Here is a 23,879-nt window from a genome sequence, read left to right on the forward strand (position 1 = left end):
ACATCTCACAGTGAGGTTAGATAAGATTATGAGATGGAGATCAAAAGATTATAGTGATAAGATTGTACTATAATGTTATGTGTATTATACAACACATCTATTGACAGCATTCTTCAATGGAGTAATTGTACATCCACCTTTTTTCCTATCTTAAATCCAGTACTGTGCAAATGTCTCATTTCTTTTTATCTTTTTTTATATCTTTCTCCCAAGGACAGACTTTATTGTTTTTTGGTCTGGAAGTTCTCCGGGCTTCCTAAAGGTCTTTCAAAGTTTTTCTTGGACATTGACTGCTTTTTCACTCACTTTTAGTCAACTGCTTGTACCTGAGCATTTTCAGAGAAAACCAGAGCCACTTAACACTGACTCGTGAGTCGTGATTTATCTAACCACTTAAAAAAGCACATAACTCAAGGGATGAACCAGTGTTGGGTTTTCACATAAAACACGAGTTAACAAATAACCTATTTTAAATCTTTAGGCACTTTGCTAATAGCAACCTGTTGAAAAACACATCATTTATTCCTTCCAAAAGGTTGATTCTGTTCATCTGGACGTAGCATTTTCAGCATAGCGTAGCGCAACATAGCATTTTCAGCGTAGCGCAATGCTATGTCCAGATGAACAGAATCAAACCTTTTGGGATTTACTTACCTGAATGATTGAGCATGCATCAAGACATTATTTATTTCTATTTGTACAGTTAAATGATGCTGACATGGTTTGACGGGCATAAAATTATAGTTTTGCTCCACGAAGCTGATTACCAAAGAGCTATTAGCTAAAAGCCTGACATATCTCAGCATTCTGTGGAGGACAAAAACAAGAAGTGGCAGGCTAAAACCTAAAAAACAATCAACAGTAGGGGAACAGTATCTGAAAGTCATGTCCTTAAGACTTGACAAAGGCCTGTTCACTGAAGCCTCATCAGAAATGGTCTCTGTGGAAGACTGGCTGGAAACTGGAGACTGGAAAGGAGGGAGAAAAGGCTAAGGCATGCTAGCTTACACGAGAACTGGACTGAAAAACGGCGGGAACGGGTTTTATGGTGTGTTGAATTGAGAATTGAAGCAGGTCAGGAGAGAGGTCCAACAGCGAGTGCTTACAGCCATCTGTAAAACAGGTGGAGGCTCTGTCATGGTTTGGAGAGCCAGTGGTGTTGAGGATCTTGTCAACATTGATGGAATTATGAAGACAGACAAGAACAGTCAGATTTTGATCTGCCACGCAGTAACATGTTTAAGGCATCTGATTGGCAAAGGCTTCATTTATTAACCTCACACCACCACTGCAGTAAAAGCATACGTGTATAGAAACACACACAGTGGACACTATCAGTCATGGGCTGGTCTACCTAGGCAGAGTATAAAAGCACTACATAAGAAGCAGTCCTTTTACTTTCAAACTCAACAGAATTGTACAAGCTAGGTTTTTTCGTTATATGCTGTCTTTCATCAACATGTATTAGCACGTTTCAATAATTCCCCAACGAGATTTACAATGAGTGACTCAAGACTTTTGTTCATTTTGATTATGAAATTTTCACTTGCAACGGAGTATTTTGTCTTAAAAAAAAAGAAAAAAAAGAATCTACGTTTCAAGTATCATTGGATCGAAGTACACCAGTTTATGATTCTAATCTGCCTTTATATTTTAAGCCACTGGCCTGTCCTTGTACCGTCATTTAAGTAATAAAACTATTAAAATACTCCTTGCCATGTGGGACTTTGATTCAAACAAATACAAAAGACTCAACTAAGTAGTGCAGAGAGCAGACAGTGTGAGCGTTTGAAAGAAACTTTTATTGTTAAATATGCCTGGACTTTTTCCAGCCAAACAATAGAAGCCAACAGTTATGGTGGATATCTGTAGGCACAGATTCTTCCCATGTTGCTGAGAAATGTATGACCATCCGAATGGAAAAGATGCCAAGATACCCATCAACTGGTTGTGGTCTCTGCAGTCCTCTTTAATGAATTAGGCCTTCACTTTAGCACAACTCGAGTTTTATGGTCACCGATCAACAACCTGCGAAAAAAGATAATCTTTACTGGTTGTTTCCATCACATTTATTATCCATTTATTGTCATGACCTTTCATTCATCTAAGAAAGATTTGCTAAAATGCACATGATGTGGTACAAAGCCACTGTGTGCTTTTTACACATATTCCATCTTTTGTAGGATGTGTGTATTCTGAATACACAGATTCTTCAAAGAGGCATAATCTAAATAGAAACAACATTAGAGAGACTTAATGTAACTGCAAAGTGTTTCTCATAAGACCCCAGGAGTTCCAGTGTAGTAGGTGTGTTGGGTCTATAAATGGTTAAGAAGGATTTAATACTTAAGCATTATGATTGGCCTTGCAGAAGTAACTAATAATAAATAAATAAGACCTACCGAAATACTAAGAGTATTTAAAAAGGTGAACGTAATATTGTGGCTGACTATCGTACTTGAACTGACTTGCCACCCACTTTCATCCCAACAGTAGTACTGCAATGCTACATGAATATGGCCTTTTTTACGAGGAACTACAAATCTATACTAGACATATGTGAAATGTGCACGTTTGACTTTTGGACGCAAAAGCAAATAACATGTCCTGAATCTTTACCTGATGATGCTGACAGTTAGCAGTGCACCAGCAACGGGTCCAACCCAGAAGACCCAGTGATTGTCCCAGTGGTTGGCAGCCATGGCAGGACCAAAGGCACGGGCAGGGTTCATGCAAGCTCCAGACAAAGTCCCTCTGAAATAACAGTCATGACAAACCAACACGTTAATACAGCTGGAGATCAGTGATGCAGATCAGCAGCACACTTCTCATGCAAGAAAAACAGGATATACAAGCAATGGGATAATGGTCCACATGCTTGTGCATGACATAAAGACTCATTTAAAAGGGAAACTTGACGAAGTTAATAAACTCATGAGGATACATTAGAGGAAACAGAGATTAACCTGTTCCAGTGGTTCTCAGACCTTTGCTGCCATGTCTTGCTTTATGAGCTGAAAGAAGTTCACACCCTACATCTTTTAATTTGTATCAGTGATTTAAGTTAAAAAAAAAAAAAGTTTAATTTTAGTAAAGTAAAAAGATGATGTAGTAGCAGTAGAACGCTCTTGTTTATTTTCCCTAAAAAAAAAAAATCATATTATCATATCATACTAGTTTCATTTTCATTCCCCCCCATTAGCAACACCCCCCAAGGTGGCACTGCCCCACAGTCTGAGACCCCCTGGGCTATAATAAGAACCAGTATCTTTAGGTTCTGCCATTTTGAATTTTACTTTTTCTCCTTTTCAGTACTTATTACAAAAGTCAACCAAAAGCAGGACAAAATAAACAAGTAGACCTTTTTTTATTATTATTATTATTTTAAATCTGAAACCACGGCTCCTATCAATGCCCTAATAGTGATCAGAGTCTAGCTCCCAGTGATTCCTCCTGAGATTCTTACCCAGCAAGTATGTTGGCAGCCACAGTGAGGCCAATGCAAAAAGGAACCCCGTCTGTTTGGGTTCTCCTGTTGACGGCCCCCAGGCACACCACCATGGTGAGGATCAGGGTCAACAACATTTCTACCAGGGTGGATCTACCAGCGTCAGCAGAGACCACTTTAAAGGCTCCTCCGAGGGAAGCGGTATAGTTATTAGAGGGATACACTGCCTAAAAGCACAACAAGTAGAACACATAGGATATAACATGACTGGAACCTTAACTCTTTTTTCAGTAAATCAAAATATCATTTAATGATCTTAAATTACAATCTTGTATGGTAAATGTTTTTGGCTCAGTCTTGATAAGGTCAAGTCAATGATGTTATCAATCTTGAAGTCAAAGTGCTGCTTGGTAAGTAATCAGAAATCACAATTCTGAACTGTCATAGTGTGTCATCCATATTTATACACAGCAAGTCGAAAATATTGGGTTCAATGATGTAAAAATGATGACATAACCTTGTAAATTCACATTTTACATGACAAAACATTAGAGTCATGCCAGAATAAACAAACGCTGACTTACTCAAAACTAAGATCAAAGTAAAAATGATGAAAAAATGAAAATTCAAGTCTTGAGAGCCCATTTTGACTGATTTTTACAGATTTTAAAACATATCACTCCATCAGTTAATTAGTTAATTCATTTATTAATTATTATTATTTCTGCATTGCAAGTTTTTTTTTAACTTTTACATTGAAATATAGAAATAACATAATTAAATGAAATATATAGTGATTTGCACAACTTACAGAAAACTATTTGTAACAAAATAAAACCCTAAACATATTGTTGACATCTTCTTACCACTATCTAAAGGCCAATGATTACAAAGAAAAACAAATTTTCCACACTGGCAGTGCATGAAATAACATTTTTTGCATTTTAGCATTTAGTTAAAAAAAATCAACAATTAGACTGACGACAAAATTTAACATCTTGACTTATAATGAATTTGCGTCTTTAGTATTTCATCTTTTATTTAGACTATATCTTACCTTTGACAAAAAAGCACCAACCACTCCTCCGGCCATCTGAGCTACGATGTAAGGTACGAGCAAAATCAGCTTCATCCCCCCGCACAGGTAGACGCTCAGCGACACTGCAGGATTAAAGTGTCCCCCACTGCAAGAATTGGAATTAATTTTAGTCTATAAAGTGATCAAGCAGTCACAACTGTCCGTCAAAAATGGATGAATAGATGAAAAAGGATCAAAGAATAGAGTGGGATGAAAAGAGCATTTGAATAATGTGTTTATGTGTGTGCTACCTTTGTTGTATCAAACTGAGGCAATACAAAGTGTGACAAAAAAATGCATCAGAATATTTTTAAAAGGGTTTTTTTGCTGTGGTTTCCAACACCTAGATGCTCTTTAAATTAAAGCAACTTCTACAAGTTAGGGCTTTTTACTCTAAGCACTAAATCCTAAAAATATCCATAAATTTCTTTTTTCTTTGCTTTTACACTAACCAAAATCCCCCCAAAATTCTATTTTAATACTGTAAGAACAAGAAGAAAAAACAGTATATAATAAATCTGTACCTGATTTGTCCAAACACTGTGATCAGCACTCCCAGGGCCAGTCCATGTGCCACGGCAGGCTGGATGACACCCCCCGTTTCCACGTTCCCGATAACAGAGGCACACCCCACAAATACGAACAAGCAGGTTCCCAACAGCTCAGCCAGACAGGGCTGCACGTACAGCTCATATTTGCATCGTATCTTACTTCTGTTGCCAATGTCTTTCTCCACCTTCGGCTCCCCCATTTCGGTTACTGTGAAGACCTCTGTCTTACTTTCTAGCCCTGACATGCTGTATTTGAAACCTTCTGCCCTGTGCTTGACTCCCTCCACTTCCACTGGTGGACTACAGTACGATCAGCATATAGTTCTGTATATAAGCCACACATATGATGATGCAAAAGGGAAATGCGTCCATGCGTTTTCGCTGTGATGCCCCTCCTGCCTGCAATTTTTTATACTGCCAAAATATTTAAGATGAGCTTGTTAAATGATTAGTCTTGTCATGGAACATCAAAGTAGTCAGGGTGAAGGTCCTGTTACACAATCACAATGTTTAGTTGTGTTTTTTTTTTTTTTATTGCTGAACCTAAGCTCATCAATAAGCCTACAGATACCAATACAAATAAATAAGTAACTTTTATGATCTATAAGGTCCCCTAAATAAAGTCATCAGTCAATGATACAACCCAACACAAAGTCTACCTGCGCAATTAATGCAATCAAGAATTCTCAGAACTTATCGTGGTGTTCACTCCCAAGAATATCGCACGCACTCTGGATAAGCCAAGGCTTTAAACATAATCGTTCAGATATGACGTCCATAACAAAGTAGATAACTGACAGTTCAACGACATCTTACACAAAAGATTTTCTTTAATTATCTGCACTTGATTGATCATCAAATATAATCAATAACAAACTAATCTGTCACTTTCTCTCAGCTAGGGTCAACATTTTGCAGGTAAATGTGAAATTAACGAGCATTTGTATGTATTTCACTATTTATGGCATGCAAGTAATAATCTGATCAATAAATTAAATTAAAATGGCACATGAAAATCAGGAAAGCACAAATAAGTAACATCTGTGATTCTTAATACATTCTTTCATCTCCATCACACAAGAGCAGATTTGTTGATGTTTTGGACATGTTCACAATTCTCATCATGTCTTCGACACATACAGGGATATCAAGGATGCTTGTGAAACTGCATTTTGCTGAGGCCGGGACTTTTCACACCGGAACGAATCCCAGATGCGGGGCTCGGCAGAGAATTAATGACTTCCTCTTTCCTTAAGCCTCCTTTAACACGTCTTCTCCCGCTGTTGGTTTTGGCGGACACACACAAAAAGTGGCGCAATTTAATGCTCAAAACGCCAACTGAGAGAGACCTGTGGAAAGAGAACATGACCTGTTCTTGTTAATGGCCACAGCAGACATTCAAACTGATGAGCGGGGGATCTGAAAAACACGCACGAGTACGACAAAGTAAATACGCTGACAGTCACTTTGTCACCATTGTAGTCAGAGAACATCCTGAAACATAGCGTCTGTCACTTTGATGTCCTCTCACAGCTTACGTGTCCATTCATAAGGCTAACATTAAAGTGTGCATTACCCAGATTAAGCTTATCCTTGGTGGCCCAGCAGATATTGTAGTGCTGAAGAAGTTGTTGCAACAGTTCCTTCTCATCCAAGAACTCCAGACGCTCAATTCTGAAAGAAATGAAAATCTACTCAAGACTTTGTCTTAAAATGTGACTTTTCATTTCAGGAAGCTACAGTCATGTAGACTGTGGCGGGACCTTAAAAAAGCTAAACTGAAGCAACACTGAATGATTTCAAACTAGGTTTCAATAGATTGCTGCACTCAAAAAACAATATAAATAAATCGGGGGGGCTTGATTCACAGTACTGGATAATGCAACAATCCTATAAATACCTTTCACCGAGGCTTTTTCCAGATGAATTCCTCATAGTAAAACTCCACAACATTCCATATACAATATTCAATATTCTCGTTATCTCCAGTCAGAGAATCCATAAAAATGGACATCAATTATAATGTCAGGACTTCAAACTTTACTGGCCTTCACTGGCAGCTTTACTAGCGCATAAAATGGTAACAGTCGCAATTTAACTGGATTAAGATGAAGAAGCAAGACAAGAACCCGAGCAAGTGCACTCTACGCTCGGCGAGTATCAAACGTAACCACCAAAGCCGGACCTATCGACAATAAGAAAACTGGAGATATAGATTAAGCTTAAAAATTCTTTAATGAGCTAAAAATCACATAAAACTCAACTAATGTATATAAAGACATAAGACATAATTAAGTGAAACAATTTTAAAAACATTTCCATATTTTAAAAAAAACAGATAAAGATGAATTCATAGCTGAAAATGAGGAAAAAATGTGGAACATTTGATTTGCTAAATATATATTTGCTTACTTAATCCAGTGTAAATGTATAATGGTAAAATAAGGAAGTGAAAGCACTGTGGGAAAAGAGTAGAGAGGTGGAGAAAGGGGAAGGATTTGAAATAAAAGAGTGTTTTAATGAGTCAGCAAGGTCACGAGTTCATGGACGACAAGAAGCGAATTTCGGGTAAATGGCCCTGGAAATTTACCAAAATGTGTAAATCATGACTCTGCCACGGCATTCACAGCACTTCCATTTACCAACTGCAAATGAGCTAACTTGTAATATCCGTATCGGAAAAGTGAAAAGGGTTATAAACATTTAAAGCATTCAAATAAGTTCAGAATCGTCTGCTTCAGCACAGCTGAGCTGCTTTATTTAACCAAGATAAATAAAGCAGCTATATGTTGATATGTTAGAGGACCTGAATACTAGAAATCCCTCCACCATCCACACACAGGTGGAGATGGGGAAAAAAAGACAGTAAAATAAACTCTTTTCCACCAACCTAGAGCCATTGCTGGTGCAGAGCCAGCACTCTGACAGTACTTTAGTGCATCATGACATAACGTAACCAAACATTACATAGAGTTATATAATAAGTGTTTGGGTAATTTCTACAGAAGCACAGACCAGATAGCAGATATCAGATAAGCAGATATCCATCCTTCCATAGAGAAAGCATTTATATAGCCCCAAATAGCAACAACAGTTGCCTCAAGATTCTTGATACTGCCTGCATTACCTTGCCACATCATCCTGAGGGAGCATAGTGTAGACCGTCATCATATCTAGAGCGTCAACGTGTTCCCAGCCAGTTTTCAGAAACCGATCCTTCTGCAAACGAAGACAAATTAATGTCCTCCCAAAACAAAATAAATAATACAACCAGCAACGCAGTGTCATTTGTTAGTGTACACAGCATCTCTTGGATGTTCAATTCAATTTTATATAAGGAGCTTTATTATTGTAAGGTAAAGACCTCACAATAATAAAGAGAAAACCTCCAAAATCAGCCGACCCCATGTGAGCAAGTACTTGGCAACAGTGGGAAGGAAAAACTCATTTTTAACAAGAGAAAAAAACCTTCTCCAGGCTGAGTGAGGGGACTCAACTTGTTGGGGGTCTGTCTAAAACTTGACAGCTAGTTAACCTGCTCATAATCCCTCATGATGTGTATTGATGCTAACAAAGTCACTGATGAGATGGAGGTTACCTGAGAGTCCAGAGTCTGGCAGGCCTCCACTCCCGCCAGGGTGCACTGGCGACGCTGCAGGTTCTCGATCATCACTTGACCAAATCGATCGCTCATGTTGACCTGGACACAAAGACAGCGCATAAATCACATTTTGCTCCCTGTTACTCAGCTCCAATCTACATGAAGCATTTCAAATACTCAGTGTGTCGTACTTAGGTTGCAAACAGTTGATGACTAGAAAGGTACAAAAGAATTTGCAACTAATGCTTGGGAAAAAAAAAACAAGTACTTAATTATGAAGTTGTTAAATTTGTTTACCTGTTCATAGTTGATGAACATGGCAGTGTGAAAGGTTTCTGCTGCCCAGTGAACAAGGTTGGAGGAGTGAGATGGTGTCATGTAGACCAGCACACACTCTGACAGAAGCAATGTCGGTAACCTGGAGACGAGACCAGCACGTAAAAGAACAACATATCAAGAATGCACTTAGTGAGATCTCGGCAAAGACAAAACATTTATCCACATGCAGAAGAATATAATGTGCAGAAATGTCTTCATTTAATCCAGTGTAGTGGAAAAAAGTGAAGGTGCTCATATTCCTGTAATGCTGGTAGATGGGGAAAAAACAGCTTCCTGTTCTTATGCAAGCTTTCAATAGTAAATTAGGCCAAAAAAAAAAAGTTCCCAGCTATCTCGAAAAGGTCCACTGGCCCTGCTGCAAAAATGTCCTTGTCTTATCTCTCTATGCCCTATTTTCATTCAACACAACTGGTAAAGTGATGCTACAGCTGAAATCTAAATATCAAACAGCTGAAGGATAGAAGGTGGCTGTAAAGATTCCTCATAAAAAAAAATGTATTAAAGTGGTGTCTAAGGTTGTAAAGGCAACCACAATAACACAATAACTTAAAAATGAATAATCTATTATGAGGTACACATTCATATAATAGACAGAACAGGAAACCATAAAAGCACACCACTGTTAAGGTTCTTTGTGTTTCATTTATAAAGCCAATTACTGTGTAAAATGTAAATGAAAAATTAAAAAGCAAATGATTTCCAAATCTCACAAACCCATATTTTATTCACAATAGAACACAGAAATGTCACAGTAAGAAAATGTAGCATTGTAAGAAAAACGTTTTTTGATGGCAGTAACATCAAAAAGTTCAGAAAATCTGTAGGAATCTCTGTGCGCAAGAGATAAGAACGTACATTTTGCACATCGTTTACAGGCTCCCCAATTGCTCAGTGACCTCATGGTTCTACTAAGAGTTTTGGGCTCCTAACGCACAGGAAGTGCAAGACACAATATTCTAAACTCTTATTTCAAACATTTTTTTCTACAGATCTTAAACAGAATCCTGCATAATTTTAAACTTAAAAAAGCTCATTTGTAATAAGTCATAAATAATCTACAGTGCTGTGTAAAATATTTCTTTTAAAATGTATTTATTTGAGACATGTGTCACACTTGCATGTTTCACAAATGCAATTTTTAAATGATCATTTCTAAAGGGACAAAACTTTTGCTTGTGTTTCTCGCTGGCTCTTTTTGTGTGTTGCAGAGTTGTATGTGTCATGTACCTGTAAATGCAGTGGTGTGTGGCATACAAAGAAACACAATAATATAAATAAACTACAACTATGGCGGTTAAAATGAATCTTCCATGTCGCGTTTCGCAATAGAACAAATTAGCGCTCAGATCTGCTGTTCATGAGTCATGCTAGCTCCCCGAGTTAGCATGTTTAGCAGAATGTAAGCAAAACCATGACTAAGCATACAGACGCATTTTAAGTCTGACTGAGTTTTAGTGTTTCATACTCAAGCGTGCCTTATGGGCGTGGCATGCAAGCTGCAGAAGGTTGACATTCCATCTGCTTTGCAGCCACACACATCAGTAGGGTGCCTCTTGTTATCTTCAGCTACTTACACACAACAAAGAGATAAGCTGCAATTCTTGAGGCCCTGAGCGAAAACAAATTACAACTGATAGAGAGCTGTAAAAGGTACTAATAAAGTGGAATGATAGGGAGCTTTTTTAAAATAGATTTTTCCATTTAAGAGATAAAATACAAAAATGTATAACACATACTCTGGGTTAAGTTGAAACTTTTTCAGTTTTTCATCCAAACTGGAGATGTCTCTGAGGTCCGCCCCAATGATACAGTAACGATCTGATTCGAGGCTGTGGGCATCTGGAGAAAGACAGAACCACAGTTAGAAAGAGTTGGAGTCATATAATTGGTATTTAAAGCCACTGAAGCATCATCTGGATACCAAAATAACTGCACCAGTTACTGCGTACCTAGCAGTAAGGAGTCTGTTGAGTGGGTTTCGATGATGGGTTTGGACAGAGGAGGTTTTGTCCTAATCAAAGAAAGCAAAGTCATAATTAAAACAGAATATCAGCAGTAAATAAGTATCCAGGTGTTCATACAAACTAGCAGAGATTTTCAGTTCCAAAGTGTTAAAAATGTATTTATACATTATAAATATACAAATCAGAACTATATAATTATTAGTTCATTAAGTGCATGTAGCTTTTAGTGTATTTTTCAACTCAAATTCCCTGTTAGTAAATTAATTAATGTGGCGTTTAAATTTTTCTTACAGGCTGATTTGTTTTGCAAATACAGTTACGATGTTACTCCAGCCCTTTTGTGGCCCAGCTGTAAATGATCTTTTTTATGAAACAAGAGGCTCTAGCTCCCTCTATGGATCGCTCCTCTACATTACAGTCACCAAAGAAACCAATATAAACATGACATTCCCTTTCCTTTCATTTAGTCATAATTAAATCCGCAGAGGAGGTTATAAGAACCATTCTGTATGCAAATATCATTGAATGAGGCTCGCTTCATTCCCCTAGAAAAATCCCAGATCCAGGCATTTGATTCTTGCATGCATGCACAAAAGGTTCAGCCTTGTGTGATCTTGTTATATATTTAATGGATATAAATTAAGATAATTAAACCTAAAACGATGACTAATATGCAAGTTCAAACTTAGAATTTTAAAGACTGGAATACAGCAGAAAAATCACGTTGTCTTACTTTATATTGTGTATTTTCCTTGCCACAACAGTTGGAAAGTCAACTTCAAAGAACTTCCGTGGCATGAGGTTTTCATCCTATAACACATATAAACACTCAAGATTAGCAGTAAGTTTTTTGAGGGCAAATAGAAGGTATTTGGATGCAGTCACGTCACAACATGAGACATGATTAAAGTCACAGATTAATGAAAATCAGATTTAGAGCAAGCTGATTGCTTGCAAACCTTTAGCCTCCAAAATGTGGTATCCAGTCCAGCACCCAGGTTGATGACTTGACAGTCACACTGTGTTTTCCTTAGAAACGCATCGAGGAGGTGGTTCACTCCCTGCACACGGGCGTAGTAACCTGTCAAATCACATGAGACACGCAAAAACTAACTAAACTGTACAACAAGTGTTATGAGCTGGTTATATTTCACCAGCTTATATGTTAAATGACAAATTATGAAATTATATTACAAATACTAGACAGAGATTGTCCAACAAGCTATAAAAGGCCACGTGGTTTTAAGGAAAGCTGCTTCATTACTTGCCTCTGTTGATTTCAGGGGCCTTTCGGTCTCCTACAGATCTTACAAAGTATTGGATATAAGGGTCCTTCCAGTAGCCTTTACTGGTAGCAAACCTATAACATAGATTTTATATACTACATGAAGCTGTGTCATACATTCAAAGCCAGATTACTCATTGAAATATTAAATTGATGCTTATGATAGAAACCCACAAACAATACTACTAAACAGCCTAGTTGTGTCAACAACAACCAGAGAGGAGTTTCTGTATTTCAATGGTGTTGCTGTAAATAACGATAGCATTGAAATATCAGGGTAACTGACTCATGCAGAATGAGCTTTAGCCTTTGACTTCTTCGCCTTACGTTACCTTTACTGACTCCAAATGATGTTGTTACCTTTTGCATGTGGTTGCATCGTCACACGTCGCCCTCACTGCTTCATCAGCAGTGTCCGTGTCTGTGAAGGGTTGCCGAGCTGCCATTGGTGATTCCCGTCCTGCTGCTCGTCCACCTGCTGGGCTCTGGTTACCTGCTACAAGCTAACTAGTAAAACTGCAGAGAAAACACCGCGAGCGTAGTCGGGAGGCGGAAGTCCTGGTGAAAAGCCTGCAAGTTACGAGATGGCAGAAATAATAACCGGTACGTAACGAGGTTATAAATATCGCTGCCTATTTACAAACTACTTGGAGCTGAAAATGTATGAATAAACAACTGCCCGGAAGCAAAATATAATCACCTCCGGCTTGGGTTTGCTTTTCAGATTAAGAGTACTACAGGTGCTCTTATTTTGAAAAAGGAGGAAATAAACCTCGAGAGGTTTTTTTTTTTTTTTTTTTTTTTTTTCTTTTATTAGTAATATAAACATACAAACAAAATGCACCATATATTACAGATTCAGAGAATAAACATTTCTTACATATTAGCAACTTTCATATATAGTGAAAATAAAATATAAAGATGGGGTCACATAAATTAACAGATTATTAACTCACTAAATCAAAATCTTCTACAAAGGAAACAAAAAAAGCAGCCTTTTTCTTTTTAACTAAAGTCAAAGATTTAACCAACAGGTTTAGGTCGTTTTTCCAGTGAGCCAGTGTTGGTTTAATCTTAAAAAAGCGACATTTATGTATAAAATACTTACACAAGATTAATAACACATTAACACCATAATTAGCTTTCTTTTCTTTCAAAAACACTCCAAACATTATCATATTTAAGGTAAATGGGGTAATTTGAATCCCACTGGAATAAAGCCAGGTATAAACCTCGAGAGGTTAAAGGGGGGAAAAAGCAACGCAGAGTGCTGCAGTACTTTTGTGCAGTACTGCAAATGTTAGTATTGATCATATTGTGGTGGACCACTAGAGGGCTCCACTCACACCCAGTGTAGAGGAAGTGTGTTCCTGTGTTTTGTGGCGCGATATGCGCAGTTGATGTTGGAGACGAATAAAGAAGGAGTGAGAACTGAGAGCTGTGTCGTTGATGCTTACCTCCACAATATACCAAATAAATAGAGGGTCAGTACAGACAATACCAATACCAACATTAATACCTTTAACGTATAAAGACCACTTATGCAGGGGAGAACGGTGTGTCGTGATTTATGAGATGAATCATGACCAATTAGCACATTTTTGACACATTTTAATGGGCCACTGAATCACTGTGATTGTTAGTTTCTATAATAATTAGTTAATACATGGGGGGAAACACCTTGAAATATTTTGAAACTGGATTATTTATTTATTTATTATTTATTTTGAGACCTGGGATCCAAATGCACCTGTCTTTGAAGCACTTTGGGTCAGCTTCTGTTGTTTCAGTGTGGTATAGGCTATAAATAAATTAGACATGACAGTCGACACAAAAATGTTCAGACATTTTTTATTACGTATGTTTGAGATATCTTCTTCATCGGATGATACCCTAGACAAAATATGTTAAATTTGGAGCTGCCAGAGAGGACGTTCATGCAGAGGGCTGGTGTGACAGAAAGCTCTGGATCGGTTCAGATGGGAGGCAGATGATCCGCAGTAGCGACCCCTACAGGGGACAGCTGGAAGAAAAAAAAGGTGTGTGAGGTAAACCAGCTCTTACAGGATAACACTAACAAAACCACAACGATCAAAAGAGTTAAATAAGCACGTAGGCGTGCATATGCAGAACAATAACATATGAAATTGGACCTCTGACACAGGTGTGGGCAAACTGAAAGGGAAATCCCACCACGTTAAAGTCAGTCTCACTGAGGACACCGAATGTCACTCAGATGATCAGACAATTAATCCTTTTGAATTCTGCACAGGAAGTGTACAGCTGCTGAGATCATGAGACAAAGACTGTAATAAGCAGCTGTGAGGTTTGCATTAAACAGTCTGATACTGTCAGAGTGATTTCCGAACAATCCACATGACTGCATTAATGAACAGCTCAGTGGCAAATCTTTAAAATCCACAGTTTCGATCTTACAGAAGCGTAATGCATTTGGCTCTTGGCATAAGTCTTTTGGAGCCATTTCACTGGTGTCGGTTACTTGAGTTGAATGGCATTAAGGGTGAATATATAGCCTTTTTTATTGCTGCATAGCAAAAAGGATGTGGGCTCCATTCCCAGACTTGGTGATGCCAATGCTTCCTGTAAAATCCATCTCTTTCTGTGTATTGTCATTGCTTTCGTTTTATTTATTTATTTATTAGAAAGAACATCTTTTGTGTTCATTCTTGGTGGGTTTGACATAAATTTGAGATCATTAAACCCTGGAAGCCACGTTAAAAGAGTAGATCTTTATCAGTTGAATGAAATTCCTAATTATTATTAACATAAAGCCACATAAAAAGTCTGTAATATCAACAGCTTTGAAAGTGTCTTTTGCAGCAGCTGCATACCCTGCTCCCATTTTTTTCACTTCCAAGCTGTTTAGTCACTGGTCTTTGTGGAAAGTCCCATCTTTACTTGCATTTTTTCCTTATCTTTTTGTTTTATAATGTGCCTAATTTCTTTTGTTTCAGGTCAGTGAAACTTTTTTATTGTATTTTTGACTGGCTTAGGTCAGAATATATTCAAATGGTAATATGTTTTTTTCTTTAGATTTTAGTGACTTGTCGTTTAGGAAAGCAGCAAACCAAAGGCTCTTATCTGTCCTGCCAGTTTAAATTAAGTCTTTTTTTCCTTTGCTTAAATACAATGAGTCTGGAGACTTTTATTAGATTTTGCATAGTGAATTTTTGGTGGTGTGACTGTAGTTAATGATGTGGTCCATCTTCATGTTAAAGAAAAGGAACATTACTGGAGTCAAAGTTCATTACTGGAACTTAAAACAAATTCCTATAGTTTTAAGTTTTACAGTAGAACAAATTATCGGCCAAAAAAATACACTGCGTGAATGAGCATATAGAGGGCTTTCAAGCCTGCAGGAAACATAAAGCAGGAAATATTTACAAATTCACAAACAAGCTAACAAAGTTAAATCTACAGTTGTGTGAAACAAAGAAGGTTTTTAAGCACACCCTCAACTACTTCTGTTGGAATTAAGAGGGTCAGAAGGAGCCAGCTGCTAATGCACTTGATTCATTGGCCATTAGCAAGTGTGAGCACCTCTGTTTTGGCAGTTTGTAGGTCTGGAGCATTCAGGTGCATTAACATAATACCACAAGAGAGCACATTTACTCCGAGGTCAAACCGTGCAATGCTCAGAGAAACTGAAAAACAAAAACCCTTGAGCTACATCTTAGACTCTGCAGGCTTCAGTAACTCATTAAATATTAAAGTTCATGACAGTACAATTAGAAAAAAACAAGTATGACTTGTTTGGAAAGGTTGCCATGAGCCCTTTCTACCCCCCCCCCCCCCCCAAGAAAACAAACAAACAAACAAACATGGAAGCATGGTTTAGGTTTCCAAAGTTGCATCTGAACAAACCACAAGACTTTTGGAACAAGGCAAGAACAAAGTGGAGATGTCTGGCAATAATGCACAGTGCCGTGTTTGGCAAAACCCGAACAAGCACAAAAACACCTCAGACCAGCTTTCAAGCACGGTGGTGGAGGGGCGATTTGGGCTTGTTTTATAGACACAGGATCTGGGAGCCTTGCAGTCATTTAGTCGGCCGTGAACTCCTCTGTACATGCAAATATCTGGAGTCAAATATGAGCTCCAACAGAAAGACTGAAACAGGAAGGAAAGGTGCTGCAATCACTCAGCCTGACTGAAGTGCTGTGGCGGGATCTCAAGAGAGCTGAGCATAAGAAACAGCCTGCAAACCTCAATAAACTGAAACAACACTGTAAAGAGGTTTGGGCCAAACCTCCCCAACAAATATGCAAGAGACTGATAAACTCACACAGAAAGCAAACACCTGAAATTACTGCTCCTAAAGGTAGCTCTACAAGCGGCTCAATCACTTGCACTTAGTTTTTCACAGAACTGACTGAAGAAAGAAAGCTTCCTTTTTCACACCATTGTAGATACTATTTTTTAAACCATTTTAAGCTGCTGGGAAGAGGAAAGAAGGTTGAACAAAATGAATGTGGTTCTATGTGGAAACCCTGTGAGCAAACTCCTAGATGCTTTATATTAACTAGATCCACAAGGTTTAAGTGCATTCAACCCATTTGAGCTAAAACCAAAAATGTGTCTGTTTTTTTTAATTTTCACTATATTAGTGATATTATATGATAGTGATAAATATATTGCTAGAAGCCCTTTGTACCCCCCCTTCCCCCATTTTCCACTATACTAATGTTAGTGATAGAAATGAAAAACAAAAACAAACAAACATCCTGGTGTTTTAGTTTAGGAGGGCATTGTTTTGAGTAGGTTTCTCCTGGCAGTGTCCAGGTGGAGGTGGTGCTGCCTGGCAGATGCTGGCCGTGCACTTACGTTACTTCCTGCCGCTGTGTGTGTGTGTGTTGGCAGTGGCAGAGGTGAGGTGCTGCTGCTGCGCATTCAGCTCTCAGTCATCTGCTGTGCTCTGGTGGAAAAAAGCGGCCGACGGATTATCCAGCTCCCCTAACAGTGTTAGCTATTCGGCTAACAGACAAGCCAGCAACCGAGAGGAGCCATGAAAAGCCGCCGGAGCCGGTGAAAGTTAGCCACGGGTTACTTTGGGACTTTAATGCACGCAAGGATACTAAAAAGGAGGTTCGCGGGTCATGCCGTCGCCCCCAGCGGGAACTTTTGCCTAGAATTTCCACTTGGGAAGGGCTAGCTCGGGGGGCTAGCTCGGCTACGAACTATTTTTAATTGGCTTTGGGCTCAATGGCTCTCGCTTGTTTTTCCCTGTCATAGCGACAGCTTGGAAAATTGGGAGAGGCCCCCTTGTGAAGTTCATGACAAACCAAAGGCCGGTTTTGAAGCTTAACTTCGGACGACTAAACTGGCAAGGGAGCGAAAATGAAGAAGCAGTTCAATCGGATGAAACAGCTCGCCAATCAAACAGTCGGCAGGCAAGTATTGTGTTCAGCTCCGAAGCTTTACAGGCGAACTAGCAGACACACTTTTCTTCTAGCTGTTCTGAGCAGCTTTCTAAAGCTTGTTGGACCGGAATTTAACTCTTAACCTTATTGTAAATTAACACCAACTTGTTTGGTAGCAGTTCTGACTGTGAAATTCAAAGAAAGAGAGTCACATGAACTGATATTCATTTAAAAAAACCTAATAAAAGGAAAGGCTACACTGGCAAGTAGAGCAGGTTTCATGAATGAATCGTTTGACAACCAGACTGAAGGATGAAAAACTCTTAAGGCTGAACTGATTTAGCAGCTTTTCAAATGGTTTTTTTGGTAAGTGCTTATGTAGAAGAGGGTGAAGATTTCAAACCTGGCCATTTATTATTAGAGCATTAAAAAACAGTTATAAAAGATACTGGGTTTCCTACCATATCAGCTGTTAGTCATATAAAATGATAAGAGTCTGTGTCTGATATCTCATGAACACTATACTGATTATGTCTGTGACAAAGGGGTTAAACCTTTGCTGTCTAGTCCATGTCTTTTCCTGCTTGCCCCCGTGCAGCTGAGTGTAGGCATCAAATTCAAGCGCTGTGCTGACTCTAAAGCCTATGAGACCGTGGCAGTGGCTTTATGTGCCGCCTCCACTTTTATTTTTGGGTTGTTTTACAGTTAAAAATAGCCCTCTTTTATTCTTGACGGAGCCCTTCACTCAATAATGGGTCTGAAAATCAGTGTTTTAGCTCATCTCTCTTTAACACAACGCTCTTCTGGTTGATTGGCTGACCCTTGCAAACAGAAAGTTTGAGCAGCTGCTTCAGCGCTGGCATCCAGAGCTGTGTGGCTGAGATCACTCCAGAAGTGATATCCTCAATTATTAAAACCGTCTGAAATGGAGCTTTAAAGCAGTCCAAAGCCTGAGATATGGTTTAATATTCACATCCGTCATTGTAATCATATATAAAGGAAAGAAAACAGAGAAGAGCATAGCAAATCTCCTTTCGTCATTCCTTTGAATTTGAGGCGTGCGGCAGTGTTGAGGCTAGATCCGTTCTTAGAAAAAATAAGTAAGGGTTTATTTTGTCGTGTGTGGACCTGTCGGCAAGTGCTTTTATGTTTCTGTGTGATGACACATGCTGTCCCTGTGTAACTGGATATCTAAAGCTGGCGATAAGCTCAGCCTTGTGAAAACATGAGGGTGAGACATGTCAAAGGATCTTTTCACCCTCAGAGGTTTTTCTCATGATGTCAGGTGTTATGGGTATGCACCTTAGGCAGATATTGGGCACAGCCAACAGTGGATGGTACCAGATAAAAGACCCTAACAGGTGGGTTCAAGGATTTTTTATTTTATTTTTTTACAATGGTTAACAGTGGTTTAAAAAATAGAATATATAAGTTGCAAAATCCAAACTCAAAGCGATTTAATTTCAGTTTTATTTCTATTGTACTGTTTTATATGATTTATATATCAGTCAGGCAGTGCAGATATAGGATGACAGATGTGTGTTATACACTTTGCCTAATTTAGAAATAATTTGTGTAGTTTGGACTTGTAACATTTATAAGTAATAAATCGACCAACTAATCAGCAGTAAATGAAAATGCACATGAGCAGACAGGGCTGGCAGAAAATAAGTTGTTGGCAGCTTTGTTAAGTTGCGGTTATTAGTGTGTTGATGCGCATTCTGTGTTTACTTTAGCAACAGCAGCACTGACATGGAGGTCTATGGAGATATTCTGCTCCTAAAGCCAAAAACTCAGGACCAGGAGAAGCAGGACAGCTGGAATACTCATAATTCCCTGTCTGCACTCAGCAGCAGTAAATTAGAAGTGGAGAGAGTGTAATGCAGAAAACAGACACGTGTGTGCATGCAGTAGTTACTTGCTCTTATGTATGCACAAGTAGGGTTAATCCCTCATACACTCATATGCACGGCCTTCTGAGTGAGTGGTCTGTCAGCGGTTGGATTTGGAGCAAAGCGAGCATGCTCTGTTTCGTCCATTATGTTTGTGGCTGCTTGAGTCTGCAAAAAGCCTGGGAGTGCAAAAGGCCGTCTCGGCCGGCCCCCCTGGGTTCCTGTGATTGTGCGAAGGCAGAACACTGTGTCCAGCGAGCAGCCGCTCTGAGGAAATCTCTCCTTCTACAAACAGGAAGCTGCGTCCCAGAGCCACGCTTTCTAAAGAAGAAGGAGAGAGAGTTTCGGGAGAACTGATGTTGAATCAAGACAGTGAAACAGAAAGATAGCGGCATGTGATTCATGTTGGGGATTTTATTTTCTCCTCTCCTTTTAGATTACTGTGGCTTGCTGTCAATGAACTTTCTGACCCTTTGTCTATCTTTGTTTGCGGCAGGTAATGTGCTCAGATAGTGACACCTTTGGAGGAGATAACTTGGCAATAGGAAGTTATAGACTATGACTGCTGTCTGCATTAAAATGAACGCTCACAGACCTTGAATGAAGTGAGAATTTTACTCCATATAACTTTCAGTTAATGGGGACTTCATATGCTTTTCCTATTTTTTTTTTGCCATACAGTTGATGATCTGCATATTAAACATGAACAAAGCCTCCGGTGAGTTAAAAGTTACAGCTTCAGGCTGCTCTAAACACTTTGTTTCAGATAGTTTTTCTGCTTGTGAGAGAGCGTATATCCTTAATATCTTAGGCACGCATCAAACCCACAAACCTGCCATTCAAAGTTGATGAAAGCATAGCTTAAGATAAGAATTATTTTGAATCGGAGATCTACTCTTGTTAGAGAATAAAGCATAAGGAGCTGGAAATGCACGTCACATGTCTTATCTGTGTTTCATGTCAGTAACTAGAGTGACAGTAACACTTTGGCAATAATGGGTGGTGCTGAAGTGTGAGACAAGCACATGTATGTGTGGGAACTCGGACATAGATGAACCAGAAAAACATCTCAAATGTTTAGAGTTTTTCAAGTTAAGCATGTTGGCACACCCCACTGCCTACCACCTCAACTAAATTTAGATGTGTGTGACATAATCTGGGTTGCAGAGGTAGATTGCCACAGTCACTTGCATCTCTTTTAATTATAGCTGCTTTGTTGTGTGCCTCTATTCTCCCAGGCGTGCGGTCAGCACATTGACAAATACTTTTAAATATCATCCTCTCAGCTTGCACTGTTTTCATCAACGCTTTTATCCTTCTCCCCCATTGTTAATAATTGACTGGCTTTATAAACAACAATATTATATAATCCTCTTTTGATGGTATATCTAACAACATAGCTGAGTGTTATGCAATTTAATCATGCATTGTATTTGAAAGTCCTTGATCGACTTGAAGAGAGGCTCAAGTTGAAAAGAAACTCTCCCTACAGGAATCAACAAAATGTCACCGTAGAGCTAACAAAGATAGGTGACTCTGGGCGTTCCCCCTCCACATTAACAATGGCATGTATCAGCTGGGATGCCTCTGTGGCACTGGTAAGCTATACGTGCAAGGTTAGGCTGCTGTTTCCAAGTGTTGCTTAAAACCAAGCGCTACATCTCAAAGACTGAAAATGACAGTGTACTAACAAGATCACTACCATGTGTCTCAATAATGGTTCCATCATAAAAAAAGTTCAAATAACTTAGAAAACTGCCTGTCACCAGGGGAAAAAACTGGTGGTTGTCAAGTGACTGCACTGAATATTTTTTGCATTTGGTGATTGACTAAAAGTATAGTTGCTTGCTTGGTTGAGTGTGGAGTCAATTCAATTCATATGTTGCCAAATCACAACAGCACTCACATCAAGGCACTTTATATTGAAAAATACAGACCATACAACTTTACAGTGAAAATCCCAACAATCAGACGTCCCTCTTTCAGCAAGCACTTGGCGACAGTGGTAAGGAAAACTCCCTGTTAACAGGATGAAACCTTTAGCAGAACCAGGCTTAGGGAGGATGCAGCCATGTGCCGTGACCAGTTGGGGGTGAGGGGAGGAAGAGATGACGAAATAAAAAGCACACTTTAGAGAGAGCCAGAGCCTAGTAATAACTAATGATTGAATGCAGAGTGGTGTATAAACGCATAATGAGTAAACAACCCAGCGTCCAATTTATCACAAGGTTGTCTGGTCGGAGGTCACCTGTCTCCACCCAGCTACAGTCTGACTCACACTGATTGCTAATTTGCCGACGCGTTGCAGTCAATCTGAGCCAGTCTGCGCTGAAGAGCACATCTCGTGTGCACACGTGGCTTTGTAGCAGGTGACTCCATCTTATAGCAGTTTAATCGCCGCCTTGATGCACCACAGTCACTTTGAAGATGGCAGCTAATTATGAGTGGTTGCTGCAATTTCAAAGCAACCATTTCAAAGCCAATGAGATGGCACTTCATTGCACACAGCCACAGTAATTACTCTAATAGTAAACATGGAGCTTATTTAAGTTTCAGTTTGACAAAATAATTTTTAAAACTCATTTTCTGCAACTTTCTGTCATATTTGAGACTTTTGAATCAAGAAAATAATTGTTGTTTGCATCCCTTTTACGGTTTTGCACACTGGACTGTAGTTTAATTACCTAGTTATTATTAGAACATTTGGATATGAATATTGGTGGTTAGCTTTATCTTGATCTGTCTCTATACATCTTTGCTGTTCATCCCCATCTTATGCTTCAGGTTAATTTATCGGCTTACGTAATCAGCCACATTAGATGCGCCGTATGAGCTGAGTCACTCCATTATACCTCCAGCTCCTTTCATCTAGGCCCAGTATCCATTACCGTATGCCTTAAGCTGCCAACTGTTGCTGCTGTAAGTGCAGACCCTTTTTGGCTCCTGAGTTTAGTGACTGTGTTGAGTGGCCGGTAACAGCCGCTGTATTGTGTTCACGGCTTTACTTAATCGCTTTCTGCGTTCATAGTAGATCACCATGGTTACCATTCTGAACAAGCAGCATCCACGGCCGTGCAGCGAGGCGCTCTTGTTGTTAAGAAGTCACATGCAGCGCACAGTTGACACACTTTTCTCCAGAGGCTGCTGCTTCAGTGAGGCACGTCGGGGTCAGCTCTATTCACTGTCAGTCAGCTGATGCTGGCAAAACAATTATTGTTTTGTTTGTTGTTTGTCCTCTGATCTGGCTGCACACAGCCTATTTTTGACTCTGTGACACTGCATTTAAAGGTTTAAAGTGTTGCTTTCAGGTGAAATACCAGCGTCTCCACGATTGGGCACGTCATAAACACACCTCACCAGGTTCCTTTGTTCACATCAGCATCAGGAAGCTTAGCTCAGGGATACCAGTCAACTTCTTGTGTTTCTCTTGGCTTGTAAATGGTTTAGTCTGGTTTCGATTCAGCTCATAAATCACACATGTCATTAATTGGGCCAGTTGCAAAATGGATTTAAATGGCATGAATATGGCAGTGAGTTTTTTAAGTGCCTTTCCCGCAGTTTTTGTTGAGGTACCCTAGAAGTGTGGCTGCTTCTTATTTTTTATTATTAATATGATCCTTTCTGTTAGCAATCAGAAATATGATGCATATTCTTTCAACCAGCTACATTTAGGCCAGCAACTGGAAATTGCTGATGCAATCGCAGGGCTGTGAGTGCAACACCTCAACCTTTGCATTCATTCAGGTTTTGCAACAGAAAAACAATAAAATGATATATTTAGGGGTTTTTTGTTTCAAAACAGGCAAGGGACCTAAACCAAGGGTGTCTTGCAGCATCTACATGAACAATTGAACAAACTGGTTGGATAGTATGCCCTGTTTAATGATCTGTGAAACGGTAGCGCCACTTGGCCAGCTTAGGCCTCAATCACACAGGCCTGTATTTTCCAACTGGTTGGCAAGTGTTTTCTGGAGGTTGCTGTCAGTCACTGGTTGGAATCAGACACAAAGAGGGTACTGCTCTCAAAACCTCCTTATGATTTCTTTGGTTGCTAACATATTTAATCTAAAATTAAATTAATTAAAATGATTCTCGACATAACCAAGTGGCACAAGGGTGTGATCTGTAGTGTTGCAATGAAGGGAAAAGTACTTGATTTTTAAGATCAGGACCACACCAAGAGCACTCCAGCATGTACACTAGACCAAAACATGGATTGCATATTGTGGTTTTGTAATCACTTTTTGCATGTGTGCACATTACTGTGTGTGTGTGTGTGGGGGGGCGTTTGCATTTTTCCACATCTATGTTGAAGTCTTGTCTGTAGGTTTCTGTGGGTT

At 39.2% G+C, this 23,879-nt stretch overlaps 3 protein-coding genes across 7 annotated transcripts in view; 1 reads left to right on the forward strand and 2 right to left on the reverse strand.

The window, feature by feature from the left end:
* Positions 1-1,781: 1,781 nt before the first annotated feature.
* Positions 1,782-5,678, reverse strand: LOC146663253 (aquaporin-8-like). The gene is made up of 5 exons (XM_085415905.1): positions 5,051-5,678; positions 4,506-4,632; positions 3,467-3,675; positions 2,620-2,754; positions 1,782-2,028 (listed from the first exon to the last, which is right to left on the reverse strand). Exons 1-5 carry the CDS (start codon positions 5,320-5,322, stop codon positions 1,986-1,988), a joined length of 786 nt encoding a protein of 261 aa, XP_085272031.1. The 5' UTR covers positions 5,323-5,678; the 3' UTR covers positions 1,782-1,985.
* Positions 5,679-5,889: 211 nt separating this feature from the next.
* lcmt1 (leucine carboxyl methyltransferase 1) lies at positions 5,890-12,957 on the reverse strand. Its single transcript, XM_085415904.1, has 11 exons — positions 12,627-12,957; positions 12,250-12,341; positions 11,941-12,062; positions 11,715-11,791; positions 10,967-11,028; positions 10,754-10,856; positions 8,976-9,096; positions 8,676-8,777; positions 8,205-8,296; positions 6,654-6,751; positions 5,890-6,426 (listed from the first exon to the last, which is right to left on the reverse strand). Exons 1-11 carry the CDS (start codon positions 12,710-12,712, stop codon positions 6,404-6,406), a joined length of 978 nt encoding a protein of 325 aa, XP_085272030.1. The 5' UTR covers positions 12,713-12,957; the 3' UTR covers positions 5,890-6,403.
* A 4,171-nt stretch (positions 12,958-17,128) lies between these two features.
* arhgap17a (Rho GTPase activating protein 17a) overlaps positions 17,129-23,879 on the forward strand; it is a 33,860-nt gene continuing 27,109 nt past the window's right edge. For 4 of the 5 annotated variants that reach the window (XM_085415908.1, XM_085415909.1, XM_085415911.1 and 1 more), the window contains exon 1: positions 17,130-17,677. In XM_085415908.1, coding sequence (XP_085272034.1) covers positions 17,625-17,677 — 53 coding nt within the window. In that variant the 5' untranslated portion in view covers positions 17,130-17,624. Of the gene's footprint in view, positions 17,678-23,879 lie in introns of all 5 variants that reach the window. The other variant, XM_085415910.1, reaches the window with a different exon arrangement.

Source organism: Rhamphochromis longiceps, linkage group LG8 (genome assembly GCF_057381845.1).
Source record: "Rhamphochromis longiceps isolate RC_006_pf linkage group LG8, R_longiceps_female_GT1.1, whole genome shotgun sequence".
NCBI lineage: Eukaryota > Metazoa > Chordata > Actinopteri > Cichliformes > Cichlidae > Rhamphochromis > Rhamphochromis longiceps.